The sequence below is a fragment of the Primulina huaijiensis genome, chromosome 9 (genome assembly GCF_012295235.1).
Source record: "Primulina huaijiensis isolate GDHJ02 chromosome 9, ASM1229523v2, whole genome shotgun sequence".
In the NCBI taxonomy this organism is placed as follows: domain Eukaryota; kingdom Viridiplantae; phylum Streptophyta; class Magnoliopsida; order Lamiales; family Gesneriaceae; genus Primulina; species Primulina huaijiensis.
In genome coordinates, this window is record NC_133314.1 from 1,380,416 (window position 1) to 1,396,943 (window position 16,528).

The 16,528-nt window shown below is 33.8% G+C and overlaps 1 protein-coding gene and 1 long non-coding RNA gene across 4 annotated transcripts; one reads left to right on the top strand and one right to left on the bottom strand.

Annotated features, from left to right (window-relative positions):
- The first annotated feature begins 850 nt into the window (after window positions 1–850).
- On the top strand, window positions 851–11,534 carry LOC140984418 (pre-mRNA-processing protein 40B-like). Of its 3 annotated transcripts, XM_073451819.1 has the most exons (30): window positions 853–1,278; window positions 2,343–2,395; window positions 3,080–3,151; window positions 3,250–3,582; window positions 3,669–4,010; window positions 4,134–4,210; window positions 4,447–4,516; window positions 4,785–4,837; window positions 4,949–5,006; window positions 5,113–5,465; window positions 5,547–5,622; window positions 5,725–5,823; window positions 5,989–6,057; window positions 6,130–6,207; window positions 6,333–6,419; window positions 6,535–6,569; window positions 6,701–6,806; window positions 7,038–7,118; window positions 7,202–7,294; window positions 7,385–7,438; window positions 7,545–7,661; window positions 7,744–7,842; window positions 8,683–8,730; window positions 8,810–8,902; window positions 9,420–9,527; window positions 9,624–9,676; window positions 9,955–10,057; window positions 10,334–10,606; window positions 10,718–10,855; window positions 11,387–11,534. In XM_073451819.1, the coding sequence occupies exons 2-30, from the start codon at window positions 2,363–2,365 to the stop codon at window positions 11,456–11,458; spliced, it is 3,273 nt and encodes a 1,090-aa protein (XP_073307920.1). In that variant the 5' UTR covers window positions 853–1,278; window positions 2,343–2,362; the 3' UTR covers window positions 11,459–11,534. The 3 variants fall into 3 exon arrangements, with proteins under 3 accessions (XP_073307922.1, XP_073307920.1, XP_073307921.1); XM_073451821.1 differs by lacking the exon at window positions 11,387–11,534 and having other exon boundaries at window positions 851–1,278; window positions 10,679–10,835; XM_073451820.1 differs by lacking the exon at window positions 11,387–11,534 and having other exon boundaries at window positions 854–1,278; window positions 10,718–11,034.
- A 4,256-nt stretch (window positions 11,535–15,790) lies between these two features.
- Window positions 15,791–16,244, bottom strand: LOC140985341 (uncharacterized). The gene is made up of 3 exons (XR_012176746.1): window positions 16,213–16,244; window positions 16,044–16,117; window positions 15,791–15,923 (listed from the first exon to the last, which is right to left on the bottom strand). It is a non-coding gene; the product is annotated as an uncharacterized lncRNA (long non-coding RNA).
- Between the last annotated feature and the right edge of the window lie 284 nt (window positions 16,245–16,528).

Here is a 16,528-nt window from a genome sequence, read left to right on the forward strand (position 1 = left end):
AAGTTTAAAAAAGCCATGAGATAATACCTGATATTTTGGTAAATTTTAGGATAATTCATATTAAAACTTTGACTTAATTAGGAGATATTATATTATACTAATGATAATCACCATAGTCAATATGATTGGTTTGAATTTTGCATTCTCACACTCATCTACAATAAGTTATTAAAGTGAGGAATTTGTATGTTTTTCTATAACTTTTTGACATTTGGCTTGGAAATTATGATATCATACGTTCTCAAATGATATTCACTTTATTGGCTTTTTACACATTTGCATAACTATTGTATCTTCTAATCTTGTGGATGTATATGAGATACGGTACTTCTCAAACGATTGCTTCTTCTATTATACCAAATCATCAACCTTACTGGTATCTCTATTAATGATCAAATTTATCATCGTGATCTTATCTTATTAAAGATTTTATTTTACGTATTTCACTCGTTAATGTTAATATTTCGTCATAATCTTATTGAATGCTTTAATGTAATGCTCTCATTGTAATATCATCATACTAATAATGATTCTCATTAAGTTTCCACTAAATGAATTATTGGTTAATCATCGAATGAATGAACAATGATCTAATAATCGAATGATTGAAAGAAGCTCTAGGATTATTTTATAATCGTGATAGAAAATTAAATTATTATAATATAATGAATTAGAGTTGGATTATATATAAATCCAATATCATCAGCATATTTCATGTCTATTAATTTTAAAAAATTGAAATATTAATTAATATGATGATAAAAATAGGAAAAAAAGAATTGAAGAAAGATGAAATTTTGTATGAAAGTAAGAACAGAACACCTTTAGTAACCTGAAAATTTAGTGAAATAAAAGCATTTTCACATTATGATTGTATGAAAAGAAAATGAGAAGAAAAATTTTGAATGATGGAAGAAAAGGGCAAGAAAATGAATGCAGGATCTGCAAAATCTAACACTCAAAACCGCGAGAAGGGATCCTGGAAACATCTCGTTTGTTTGTCAGGGCGTGTATAAATAAGAAACAGCGAGTTTCAGTTTAATCCCACCAAGAAACCCTCCCAAACCGCTGCCCCGTGTTGTTTGTTTGATTCAAGATCCCGCAAAACAACTGAGAAAATTATTCAGCATCATCGCTCTTTTTGTTTGTTGTTTCCGTCCAATCGTACTCACTTTTTTTTCCCAGTTATTGTTAATGTTATTCTGCCCTGCCGTGATATATTGACGCTTGGCCAGTTGGTGCATTCACAAAACGGAGCCTCTTCTCTTCAATTCCAATGTAATTTCATCGCCTAGTTAGCCCACCCGTGATTTGTGATTTTCTTTTTACTGCAATGGGCTCTTGGTTTTGTAGTTGGGTTATGGAACTTTTGCATTGTTGATAGGTTTTTGCTACCTTTTCTGCGGAGGATTTCTTGAGCTTCTTCTTTGCAAAAACAAGAAATTTTTTTTTTTTGTTGGGCTAAAAACTACACGAAAAGCAACCTTTTTTTTATAGCAGTTTATATTGTGTTGGGTGTTTCTTTAGGGTTTACCTTCGAAAACAGGTGTGTTTATGTATGCTTTTTAGAATTCAGTTCTCCTGTGGCTGCTGAGTTATTAGCTGTGGCCGTATCAGTCATGATTAACTTGATTGAATTCATGTTTTATAATGCCTAATCATTGGCTTTTTAAGCGACTTTGCATGGAAATGGAGATTTTTGAATGAAAAAAAATGTCAAAAAGAAGAGGTGAAGTGAAAAGTAAAAAAAATGAGAATAATTTCACGAAGATCTGAATTCCATTATGAGATGTATGTTTCAAATATCCATTTTTTTAATATTTCTTGCCATGATCTGTAGGTTGGATCTGACTTTCTGTACTTTAGGTTAGATCAATTTGCACCCCTGTTAATAATATCCTTGCAGATGATATTAGTAGAAGAATTGAGAAAATGCTATTGTTCTGATATCTTTATGTTATCTCTTTGTTGAACAATCACAAGATTCATAATATTTTTGTTATCGGTCCGAATCACGTGTGGAATTGACATGGTTTTATGTTTATATATTTTTTGGTGTTGACACGAGGAAAATAAGCAATGATTGTTACCACAACTAAATTAATGGTTATGTCCAGAATTCGTTACTATTAATTTTTTCAGGTGTGGTCAACTATATGTGTTATATAGTTACTTTATGGATCTTCTTCCTTATATTCTTTCTCCTTTCACATTTTATTCTGTAATACTAGGTTTTGTGGTCGTTATCCCTTTTATTTGTTAATATATATTTTTTTTCATATGACCATTAGCTCATTCAAATATATAAACTAATATTTGGTGCTTTTGCATTATTGTTACAGAAATTGGCCATTATCTTGAAATGGCCAATAATCCTCAGTTCACTGGCATGCAGGTATGGATTTTAGATGGTCTCATAAATATTTCAATTTGAGATTGGTTTTTAAAGTTATGGAAGAAATTTGAATGTTCTGTTTGTGTATATAGGTCCTTGTGCATTTATATTATTTTCTACGTAATATGTTATTCTTATTTTGGCTATTTAGCTTAACGTATTAAACATCTCATAATACTAAAGTAGAAAGGAATCTTCAGGCGAGTAACTCAAACAACTAAAAGAGAAACACTAATTATAATTTATTGAGAAGCCTTCCATATCCTACTAACTACAGTTTCTTGAAGCCTCTGCACCTACAGTCTGTCACATTATAATGTGCCAAAAATTATGAAGTGCAAAGTTATTTTAAAAGATGACAAGTTTCAAATTTAAATCATATGAATGATGGTAAAATAAATTTTGCGGATGGAACACTTGTAGCCTTGCAATGTGTTGTAGTCAGATACATGTCAAAAACCACAACTCCCTCAGCAATTTAGAAGCATTCATGGCATATTTGACAACACACTTGGATTTGCATCTATAACATTGATGACGTGTCACCACTCATACATTGTTTTTAGTTTCTAATACTAAATCTCTTTTGACGATCTTATTTTCCAGCTTTTTTATTTTGAGTAATTATACACGCAACGAGCCTTATTCCTTTTGTCTTTATTAACATGATATCGTGGGAAAAAGGCTCTCCGGCCTCGCATAGTTGGTGGTCATGTGGGTCCTCCTCCTAGTCCTCTTCCTCCCATGTCGATGCAAGTAAGGTTTACTTGGATCTTATTTCAAATGGGGTATTTTTAAAGGTTTTCCTTGTAATCTTTGCCCCAGAAGAACTATTAATTATCATTTCATTTCAGTTTCGACCAGCAGTTCCGCCCCCGCCCCCGCCACCGCCACAGCCGCCTCAACCATACATTCCTGTGACTCCTCAGCAATTTCAGCCAGTTGGACATTCAAACATGGGGATGCCTCCTCATCCCATGCCAATTCAGTATCCTCAAGGAGCGCCACCGCCTCCCCCACTCCCCCCAGCTCAAAGAACTGGTCTTGTTCCGCCGCAAGGACCACCGCTGCCGCTGACAGATTTCCAGCCTAATAGACCTGTGATGCCTGCTCCTGTTCAGCCTCAAATCTCAAATAATTTCATGCCTGGTTTTTCTGGTCCTGTTATTTCTCCAGCGGCATGCACTGTAAATATCCTCAGAAGGCCTCCCTAGTTGTGAAGTTGTGTCTTTCAAGGTCATTATTTATTAACATTTATGGCTTTGTTTTTCAGGTATCCTCGTCATCTGGTGGCCTACAGCAAATGAATGTGGGCTCAATATCTCAGAATCAGTCGATGCCCCAGACCAATGTTCCCAATTTTTCTATCAACGGACACCCATGGTATCCTATGGGAAATCAGAACCCGCAATCGACCATCCAACCACAGCAAGAGGTGGAACAAGGTGCTGGAGGACAACCGTGGTTTACAACTGGGATCCAGAATTTAAAACCTGTTACCCCTTTGCAGCAGATCGGGGAGCAAAATGCTAGTGCACAACAATTGTTTCCAAGTGCAAATCAGAATGTACAATCCGGAATACCTTCTCAGCAGAGTGAGGAACTCACTGTCATGGTCAGTCCAGTGACAATTTTCTGAAGTAGTTCTGATATTCCTTCTCTGCTGTATGTAAAAAATAGTTGGCCACTCCACTTTCTTTTGTTTAAGACTACGATTCTTGATGTTTTTTTATTTCAGGGGACTATTACCAAGCCTGCCCTCATCGAAAAGGCTTTATCAGAATGGAAAGAATACTGCTCTCGTGATGGAAAAAAGTATTTTATTTGTTAAGCAACTTATATCAAGCTATTCATATCGATTGAAATGTTTTCTTTGTTTTATGGTATTTGAGCTTGTTAACATCTCTGCTGTATGAATTTGATGATTAATAAATTAACTTGACTATGATACGTTCTATAATTATGTCTGCACAAGTGACTAGAAAGTTTATTCCGTTTGAGCTATGCTCTTATGTTTTCAGTTGTCAAATCCTGATGTATCTCAACTGCAGATATTATTACAACAAACGGACAGGGATTTCTCTGTGGGAGAAGCCAGTAGAATTGATGACCCTGACTGAGGCGAGACATACTTCAACCTTTGCTTTAGATTCGATTTATTTCTTGTACTTTTCCATTTTGTTTGAGATAATGACACGAGTTGTCCCTGGCTCAATTTTTGTAAATGTCTTGTCCTCGTGTCATTTGCCCAAATGTTTTCGATTGAGTCTTTTGGTGCATCATTGGAATCTGATTCCCTAAAATGACACTCCTTAATCACAGACTTCCATATTTTCCAGTTCTTTTTCTATGCTTGATCAATTCATTTCACGATGTTGTAATATTACAGAGGGCTGATGCATCAACTGGCTGGAGAGAGTTCACTACTCCTGAAGGAAGAAAGTGCGTAACTTAATAGTTTTATGATTTTTGCTTCTATTGCGGTAAAATAAAGAAAATCACTCATTCGTTTTGTTTTCTGCAAATTATGTTAATTCTAGATTTTTTTAACAGGTATTTCTTCAATAAAGTTACCAAACAATCGAAGTGGGCCATTCCAGATGAAGTCAAGGTATTCTTATCTGATTCACCAAATATTGAACTTGCTAAAATAGAAAAATAACTATGCCACTTATTTTATGGTGTTTTTTGTCTGACATGTGTAAATCGCTGTATAGTTGGCTCGTGAACGGGCAACTGTGATTTCATGTGAAGGAACACCAGTAATGAAGCATGTTACTTCCCATGCCTCAGCTGGTGTTCCTACTTCTGAGATCTCGGCTTCAATTCCGAATGCAAATAATTCATCTTCTCAGGGTGGTCAAAAAATTGTTTCAAGCCCAGTTTCAGTGGAACCTGCTGTTAATCCAGAACCTGCAGCCTTTTCTGGATTATCAGGCAAACAAGAGGAGGCTGCTTATACAAGAGTAGATGTAACAGGATCGCATAATCCTTTAGAAATTGCTGCTTCAATGGTTGCGGCAGATACATCTGTTCCCATTGAGCTTGACAGCTCCATGACTGCACCAATGTATTCCATGTTTTCTTTAGTTAACCATTGAATATTCTTTTGATCCCCTAACATCTTAGCTTAAATGCAATACTGTTGCAGGAGAACTGCTAATAGCATATCACCTCAGGAAGCTACACCACCGTCTGTCGATGAAACTTCAAATGGAGGTCTGGAGGTATTACTTCTTTAGTTTTTATTAATGTTTTTTGGTACTAAAAGATGCATTTTGTTACTCATTTTTCTTAAAATGTCACGTTGCTTGTTTATTTTTCTGCAGGAAACGAATGAAATATCTGTGATATCTGGAAGCGGGAGCATCATTGCACCTGAAGAGAAAAAAGTAGAGCATGGACCTGTTGTCTATGAGAGCAAAGAGGTATTGTGGATTGATTATGTTCCTGTTCTATAGCTAATTAACTTTTGCTTGAGGTATTAAGTTGTATGAGGGAAAGATCATTTAGAATTTTTTTTGTTAATCCTTTATTTAGTTTAATGACATCATTCTCTCCTTCTATCTCTCTTTCCCCGGCTTTGGCTTTAGGAGGCGAAGAATGCTTTTAAAGTTCTTTTGGAAACAGCAAATGTTGGCTTAGATTGGAATTGGGACCAGGTTGGTTGCTTTTTTGGACACTCTTGAAGATTTTGTGAGAAAATCTTTGATATAGACACTGTATCTAAGCAGGCCATGAGAGTGATAATAAATGACCGGAGATATGGTGCACTAAGAACTCTCGGTGAAAGAAAGCAAGCTTTTAATGAGGTGATTTTGCATTCACTACAATGATTTTCTTTTGATGGTTATAACCTCAGTTTAAATGTCTCTAGTTGTTGCTTTCAATTTTCTGCCAATAATTATTTCGAGTACGTTTGTGATTTGTGGTTCAGTTTGTGGGACAAAAGAAAAAACAGGAAGTTGACGAGAGGCGGGCCAGACAGAAGAAAGCGCGGGAAGATTTCAAGAAAATGTTAGATGTTAGTAGATTGTTCTGACTCTACTAGAAATTGCCATTAGTTCTTTTATCATCAATGAATGTTATGACTTATGATTCCATAATCAAGTCATTCACCCCTGTAATAATTTATGCAGGAATCAGAAGATTTGACTTCATCAACAAGATGGAGGTTTGTATTTGTTTTCTGGTTTTGTTGTTAAGATATTATTAATTCTGTTTTAACATGTTGAAGTATGGTCTAGCCTTCTTTTCTTACGTTGCTGATTGATGTTTTGTGATAACATTGGACGGATGGTGCAGCAAAGCAGCATCTATGTTTGAAAATGATGAACGTTTTCAAGCTTTTGAACGAGCTAAAGATCGTGAGGACCTCTTTGAAGACCATTTAGAGGATCTGAAGAAAAAGGTATTGTCGATAGTTTGCTATTGGCATTTAAGAAAATGAGGTGGTCACGATCAGAGTAAACAAGCTTTTAAAGGAGGTTTGGAGGGGTGGGGGGTGATTCTGTCCATCATTGGCAACTGAATAACATAACAAGGAATTTACATGCGTACACAACAATGATTTGCATTCAATTGGACCAAACATTTTAGAAATACATGTAACTTTTTTCTTGCATATTTCTTTCTCGGTTAGGAACGAGCAAAGGCTTTGGAGGAGCGCAAACGTCATAAGACAGAGTATTTGGAGTTTCTAAAATCTTGTGATTTTATCAAGGTATTTTTCTCTCTACATTCATTCTGTTAGTCCTTGAATCTGTGCGGCAGACTAACATGTTGCTTGTTTGTCTTATTTACAAGGCGAGTAGCCAATGGCGGAAAATTCAACATCGTTTAGAAAATGATGGGAGATGCTCACGCCTAGAAAAAATTGAGCGCTTGGAAATCTTCCAAGTAAATATTAGTCCCTATATTCCCGTGAAATCGCTATTAAGTTATTTTGTGCATGAGATTTGTAGTCATTGTTGTTGGGCTGTGTTTTAGGAATATATACGAGATCTAGAGTTGGTAGAAGAGGAACAAAGAAAATTAAGAATGGTAATATAACCAGATTCTTTTCTGGCATTTATTTGCACCTTCTTCTCTCCCTTCCCCCATCCCTCCCTTCTCTTCATCTGTAAACCATTTGTAATTGCTGAAATAGGAGGACATGAGGAAAGCAGAACGTAAAAACCGTGATGAATTTCGAAAGCTGATGGAGGAACATGTTGCTAATGGCATACTTACTGCCAATACTCATTGGCGTGACTATTGTACAAAGGTTGGTTCTATTTTACATATGAGACGGGTTGACCAAGAACATGTCTTTTTTTTATTGTGCTTTAACTTCAACTTTGTTTTAGGTGAAAGACATGCCCGCATATCTGGCAGTATCTTCGAACACCTCAGGGTCTAAAGCAAAAGATCTGTTTGAGGATGTCATAGACGACCTTGAAAAACAGGTAGTCCGTCCTTTTTTTAATGAAAAAAGATTATGAATCTGAAAAATTATTTTCTGCTAATGGTCTTCTTATGTATGACTAGTATATGGTATTGATCCTTGGTGACTTGAAAAAATTAATATGCATCTTTGACACCTTCACATGTGTCTTTGTGCTCATGGATGTGTTTTCCAAAATGGGAATTGAGGTCCTGATGTGATAGAACTGCCGAAAAATATTCTCCCTTCATTTGTTTGGTTTTAAACGAAGTTTGCATACTTTGCTTAAAAAGTATCCAACGGGAATGATGGCCAATGTTGTTGTATTTTAGCTTAATATCTCAATGATCTTGGACATATTTCATTGCTTTTAATACTTTATAAGAACTTTGAAGCACTGTGTTTTGATTCTATGTGGGGCAAAACTTTGTAGGTTATGGAATTTGAAAGTCATTACATTCCTATACGCCTTTCAAAATACGAGGATATTCACCACCTATACACTTGACGATCTCTCATGTATAATATGTATTACGTCGTGTGGAAAATAAAGAAAGATAAGGAAAAAAGATTGCGAACTTGAATTGTAGATGACAGTAAGTTTCCTGGAGAATGTTGTAGATCGTTGTTTAAATCTGTGACTTGCTATAATCCACTTGTATATGTAAGCAAACAATCGTATTTTGTATTTACTCCAATTATTTCTTAATCATCATTAGAGTTGTGATAGGTCAATTTACAAGTCGTAGGGGGCAATACAACACACTGTAAATCAATAGTTAATATATGTGCCACTTATTTTCCTCCTTTCATTATTCATGGTGCTTGTACATTATGTGTTATTTTGATAACTCAATTTCAGTATTTGGAGGACAAGGAGAAAATTGAAGGTGCAATAAAGAATGGAAAGGTCTTGTATTGGCTGTCCCTTTTAGCATTTTTGGGAATTGTTCAATTTATCGGTATACCAACTTAGGTTGTGGTTGCAGATATCATTGTCTACATCTTGTACTCTTGAAGACTTCAAGGCTGTGCTTCCCAAAGAAATTACATCGGCAAAAATATCTGACATCAACTTAAAGGTATACTGGAAAGTTATGAGGTCCATACCATTATATTGTCAGAAAATTCAGTTAAATGTTGTTGCTAACCTATTTTCTTGCAATTGACCTTGTAGGTTTTTTTTTTGTTCGTTAGCATTTTATAATGAAGATGCCACCAACTAAATGTCTATTTCCCTATCCCCACTTATAAAATCACCTATTCGTGTCATTGTACCTGAATACATAATTATAATTAAAAATGGCAACAGAAATCTTGTGTCACTCATTAAATTTGCACTAAGTTTTAGGCCGTTTCACTCACTAATATCTACTGTGGCTTGTTACTGCTCTTTTCATTACTTCTCACTTGGTAATCTGGCTCATTGTTGCTGAATTTTTGCATCTCATGTATGATCTTATATATGTTGATCAGCACATTTGATCTATCAACTAAAAGTACTTGAACCTGGTTGCTAGTTCTGTTTTCTTTCTTTTTCTTCCATTGCTTGTCTGTGTTTATAAATATGATATACTCAATAGTTTCATAATATTGCAGCTTGTATATAATGAGTTGATGGAAATAACTAAAGAGAAAGAGGAAAAAGAAGCTAAGAAGCGTAAACGTCTAGCTGAAGATTTCTATGACTTCCTGTTTACCTTAAAGGTACAGTAACACCTATGTTGAATTAGTAATGCAAGTTCATTAAGTTCTAGATTTACTTTATAGTTATCCTACAACACTGTTTAATATGTTAAGCAGGAATTAACAGCATTCTCGAAGTGGGAGGATTGCAAACCACTTGTTGGAGATCGGTAAACCTCTAATTACTAAATTATTATAACTTCTGTTATATTCAATAGCAAAAATTAGCATGTTTTAGTTTTTGAAGATTTGGCTTCAATTCATTGTTTTTTTCGTGCTCAAATCTTGTAAAACATGAATAATTTTAGTGGCTCAAAACTTTTACAGATGTGTAATTTTTATCTATAAATGCAGTTTAATGGTTTGTGCTTTCTACATTATCCTCTGATGCTCCCCCTTTCTTCCCAACCTTCAGTCAATCAATTTGTATGAATATGCCCTTGGACAGGTTTCTTGGAGACGAAAACTTTTTCCAGGAAATCTTTGACAACTTCATTATTGAACTAAAAGAAAAGGCAAAAGAGAAGGAGCGAAGGAGAAGAGAGGAAAAGGTATTAAAATTTCTCATCACCTTTGTTTTGTTACATAATTTTGGGATTTGTATATTAAAATGAAGAATTGTTCTAAAGTTTCCGAGAATAAGATGACCTTTATTTCTTTTTTCTATGTGCGATCCCGCACTATTTTCAACCTTTTATAAATAGGTCGAGACCTTCTTGATGATTTGCTTAATTATTGCTTCTTCTTCTTCTTTCCTTGGACTGATCAATTTAATGTAGATATTGTGTTTACCGTGCAATATGTGGACTAAACTATGTTCTTCATAGGCAAAGAAGGAAAAAAGGAGAGAGGATAAGGAGAGAAAAAATAAAGATCGGAGAGCTGAAAGCAAAAAGGGTAGGGAGAGACATAAGAAAGGTGAAACCGATAGTGACGACTCTAAGTCTCACAGTTTCGAAGAGAATAGAAGGTCGAGAGACAGAAGCAAGAAACATCGGAAGCGGCGTATGGATCATTTTGATGATGCCAGTTTCGATGCTGACGAGAAGGATAAGTCTAGTTCTCATAGACACAGCACTGATACCAAAAAGTCGAAACAGGTATCTTTTTGTGCTATTAATTAAATACAGGTATCTTTTTGTGCTATTCATTAAATTTTGCACAAATCATAGGCTTTAACACCTAGCAGTATTAATCATGTAATTTAATAGATTGAGAAGCAATCTTCGACCGCGGATGTGGATCCTGAAAACGAGAGCAAGAAACACAAAAGGGATCATCGGGATGGTCGGAACAAGGCTGTTGATGTCAAGGAGCTGAATCATCAGGAGCCGTGCGAGGATGGAGAGGTTCGGTAGCATCCATTCCATGCATATGTTTCTTCATCCTCTTACTTGCATCTTGTGTATAATATGCGATTGCTAGGATCTCTATTTTTGTTTTACAACTACAAAAATTTTTGTGTAGCACCTATTTTGGTCCTTTAGACTACAGGAACTTAAAATGTAATCCAACTTCTTTTAAATCATGCTGTTGTTCAAAGACTGACACAGTTGAGCCATTTTTGAACTTGGATTCATACCCTTCCTTCCGGTGTCTATAGTTTTTTAGTTTGAGACGACATTAGCCCATCCGGTTCGAGAAAAATCGGTCCGGAATCAGTTGGGCTCACGGTATTCTCCCTCTTTATATCTTGTTGTCTATTATTTTCTAAAATAAATAAAAAATTAAAAGACGAGTTGAAAATTTTAATAAATTATGGGTCATATATAATATAATAAAAAGAATGTCAAATAATGAAAGTTTCCCCCAACATTAAATACATGATATCAAAAACTATTCAAGGATCGAGATGTCTAAATTGCTGAGTGCGTAGATAGCGAAGTCGGGTCCCCTGCACGAATGGATGCATGCATGGACGATGGGATGATTGGATTGACCACGTTCATTGAACGCCAACTTGCATGATACAATCCCCCCACCCACTCTTGCTTGTACTTTGCAGTACAGTCGTCATCATATTGATTTGTGGTATATATATATATATAATTCAAGATTATTTTTTGAGACCCTTCACTTGGGGAAGAGAAAAAAGAATCATGAAATTTTTTTTCCTCTAAAACATGGGGTTTAATAATATATTTTAATCTTGAAATGAAAAATATTCAACTGCAATTAATGGTTTATTTCAGCCTATCGATGTGGACATTGTCTCCATGATATGATGAAGGGCCAAGATTTGCCATGCATATATAGGACCTACTTTTTTTTAAAAAAATTGTATGTGTGGCAAGATTTTACCCGTTGAAATAAAGTGAGGGTAGTGTCCACGTAGGTAGGATCTCATCTACCGCAATTAATACACGTTACGTTAGTAAATACCAGTGTTCTAAAAAGTCCGTTTAAGCTTGAAGCTCGACAAAAACGCCCTGCTTCGGAGAAAGCGAAAAAAAGCGGTCAAACTGCATAATTAAGGTGCTTAATTAAACGTGCTTAAGCACAATTAATTTCAGGTATTTATTTTTTAATTTTTTTTTATTTTGAAGGTATGTTTTTTTATTTTAAAATAATAAATTAGGTTTATAATTTAGATGTTTATTTTTAAATTTTAATTATGATTAAGCGTGTCTGATAATGATTTGACAAATATTTAATTTTTTTAATGTGTTCTAATTGCAAAAAAAAGTATAGATTGTAATTTTGATATTTTTATGATTTTATAAATATGAGAATTAATGCATCGGACTTAAATTTATCATATTTATGTATTATTTTATCTATTTATTGGTTTAAGATAATTACAATTACACTAAAAATAAAAAACACTTTTTCAGGCTTAAGTCTGTGCTAATCTCGCTTAAGCTTGAAAAGCTTGAAGCTCGACATCCACACTTCGAGGCGCTTCACGTTTTTTAGAACCTTGGTAAATACCGTAACTTCAACAGACGGTGAATTACACCAATGTTCACTGTCACTGATTCAAAGCACGTGCCCCAAAGAAAGAGGGCATGAAAAGTGTTCTAATTCAATTCATAGAGTATGTGAGTGTCATGAATTTGATTCATTTTCGACATTTTGACGGGCTAGAGTCTATCTCATAAAGTTTATTCGGTATGGTTTATATGGTTTATCCGGTGTGTGCTGAAAGACAATGATTACGGTACCATTGTCATAAAAAAAGTTAGGAAAAGTGACGAAAAAGAAATGCAGAGATAAGAGTAAAATGCCATGATAGTTAGTCTGTATGCAGTGGGTATAATGTAGGATTGTCAAGTGGATTGGGAACAGTCCTAGGTGAAAAATTAATTGGGGCACATACCCAAAATCGGACTAGTGTTCGAATCATCTCTTACAAATTGTGACAAAGGATTGGGGAGTTTGTCTTGGTTGGGACAAAAATATTTGTCCTCCATACTCGGTTTTCATCCTCAACCCAACATTATCAATTATCAGAGAATGAATTGTCCAATCATCCCTTCTTTTTTTGTGTGTGGTTCGGGTACAACGCAAGGGACATTTCTTGGATAATTTGTTTCTTGCTTTTTTATTATAAAATTATTGTCTTTTTTGTGTTATTTGGGCATAGTGCACGCACATTGATTCTTTTTTCTCTTCTTGTCGCATAATGTATATATATTTCACTATCAATGCATGAGGATCGGAGAGTTATTTAAATATGTTTAATAATTGGAAAAATGATGATATATATCATCAAAACACACTCTTTTGGAAAAATATTTGGAATTTAACGTATGAGATGGATCAAATTCTATAGAGTAAAATCAATATTCACAATTGTTAAGATTGGAACTTGAATCTTAAATCAACCTCAAAAGCCAGCTGAATGAGAGATGATTGTCCAAATCCATATATGCAACTCTAATAAACTCTATCCAACCAATGTGAGACATCTTAACAGTCCTCTCTCACGTCCAATGATAAAAAAACTGAAGCATAGAGACATTAACGAGTGGCTCAATAACTCTATCCAACCGATATAAGACATCTTAACACCTTCCTTTCACTCTCAGGAAAGAACAACTAGAGCGTGAAGACATTAATATGTATCCCAACTATGAACAATCCAATGCATAATAGTGAGTCTAAGCTCTGATACAAGGTTAAGATTGAGACTCAAACATAACTCAATTTCAAAAGTTAGCTTAAAGGAGAAAGATTGTCTAAGTCCATGTACGGAACTTCCAAATACTCTAGTTAACTTATGCAGGACATCTTAACTATAATTTATTGTTATTATTATCATTATTTTTTTAACCCTTTTAGGATGATATCGCTTGCTTGTCTTTGTTCCATTCATCATATATTGCAACACATTCAAACCCACAAAAGGCTACTGAAATCAAATATTTTAGCTTTTTTTTTTTTTTTTTGGGTTAACACCAAGCTCCCAAATTAAATGAGGATAAATAATTGGCAATATAAAAATGGGGCATGTTGCCTTAGGTCAGGAAGATATGAGGCAGGATCTATGCACTTTAAAAGGATGAATTATGAAATATTCCAACATATTATTTTGTCATTTCCACTCTTCTCTGACTGCCCATAACCTAGGATTAATTACACCACTTTTACACATAAATCATCCTACCAAATTATTGCACCCTACAACAATATGTAAAAATTTCATTCCATCCTATACTTTAAGGTACTGTCCTAAGTGTTGATGCAATTGTATAAAATAGATCACGTCCGATTTTTCATGTCGTCCAATACATTACGTCTCGCATGAAAAATCATATGTTATTAATTGTATATATCATTGAATCAACTCTTAATTTGGACAATGTCCTATGAGTAGGATCGAATTAACAATTTATCTCAAAAATGGTATGATACCAATTTATTTCATTCGAATTAAAATTTAAAATTCGGATGTAATGAAATCAATTTTAGTTTTTTTTTAAAAAAAAAAATTGTTTTGGAGTCAGCTCTTGAAATATAATGATTAGGCTTGCCCATTTTCTAGAATTAAAATATATTTGATATAAAAATCCATATAATAATTAGCATTCAAATTAATTTATTTTGTTTGTTTCTCTCTAAAAAAGAATCAATTAACTCTAGGAAGTAGTACTCCTTTTGGAATGTGCCATTCTAAATTTTTTATTTAAAAAAATTTTGAATTTTCATTGTGAAAAATATTAATAGATTAAAAGTCGAAGGGTCTCATAATTTAGTGAGAAAAAAATTATTTCCATTACAAAAATTACATATTATTTAGTCTTGAGTGCTTGTCATATAATTATAAAGTTACTCGAAATTTAAAAAACCGTCGCTAATAGTCTCGTTTCTTGTAGTACGTATGGAGAATCCAAAAGTATTTATCATTATAGAGTTACACGAACATTGGACAGAGGAAGCATGCTATTTTTATTTTATTTTAATTTGTTTTTTCGGTTTGAGTAACAGCATGTCATAATTTTGATTTATAGGAATATGTATTGGCTGTCACACGTGATTATAACATCAATAATATAATCGAGGCAAAAACTTGTGTGAGACGGTCTCACGGGTCGTATTTTGTGAGACGTGTATCTTATTTGGCTCATCCATGAAAAAAATATTACTTTTTATACTAAGAGTATTCTCTTATTTGGGTCATCCATGAAAAAATATTACTTTTTATGCCAAGAGTATTACTTTTTATTGTGAATATCGGTAGGGTTGATCGATCTCACAGATAAAGATTCGTGAGATCGTCTCACAAGAAACCTACTCAAATATCGAAGGTTAAATTAAAGTTATTATTGTTATTATTTTTATTATTATTATTATGTATTTAAAGAATTGGTTGGGGGTGTATGCTACAATTTAATGATCGAGCTGAAAATCAACAAAATTAATCATGCATGCATGTTTAATTTAATCACCATATATATATATAACTGTTTAATTAATTTCTTACAAATGGCATCTAATTATTTTTCATATCTAAATAAATATTGATTTAAATCTATAAAAATATTATAAAATGGACAAGAATTAAGGTCTTCATTTCTATTTTTGTTTTTTTATGGACAAGATTATCCTTAATTTCCCATGTTAAAAAATGTAGGGAACATGGGGGCTCCATATACACAAAGACAGACAAAGAAACAAAAAACAAGAAAGATTGAAAGAAATTGCTCAAATATTTCCATTATTAATTTGTACACAAGAAATAATGCTAAATCTTTGAACAAAATGAAATTCAACTCCCACAATTTTTTTTAAAAAAATTTCATTTTCCAAGCATCATTCCCAATCCCAATCCCAATCCCAATCCCAATCCACTACATTCAAAGCTAAAAATGAAGAGAAAAGGAAAGAAAAAGGGAAACATCTCTTCATGAATTCCCTTTTGACTTAAATAATATCGAATGTGCTTCGAATCAACATCGCTTCCCTTCAAACCACCTGCAAGATTTGGAGTCCAAAAACTAAATAAATATAGGACAAGACAAATTAATAAATAAATTCTAAGGTAAATGGATTAAATAGTACATATCCCAAAAAAAATTTATATATATACTTAACTGGTTTTGGTACTGCTGATTTCCAGAAACTGACTGGAAAAAATCATGAGTCTCGTGGTAATTATGAGCTCTACCCTGAAAAAATAAAACTGAATAATAAATTTACTTTTTTTTATATAAAAAAAGATTTACATATATATATATAAATAAATATATATATATATACATACTTCAAAATGAGTCGTGGAGTNTTCCTGTAAATTCATATATATCTCAAAACATTAAACAAACGATTCATTACAAAAGAACAACATAAATTGATTAAGGAAACAAGCTTACATTGGAGAAGCCAAAGAAAGGAGAACTAGCAGTGTCATCGAGCAAATTGGAAGAAGACTGATGATATTCATTGATATCCTTGATTCCACGTCGATTTTCTTCTATTTTCTGTCTCTTGAGATTCTTTCCAGACAATGCAGATTCCTTGACATTCTCGCAATTATAAAAGCATCCTCCGTTGTTGTTGTTGTCTTTTCCAGTAGAACC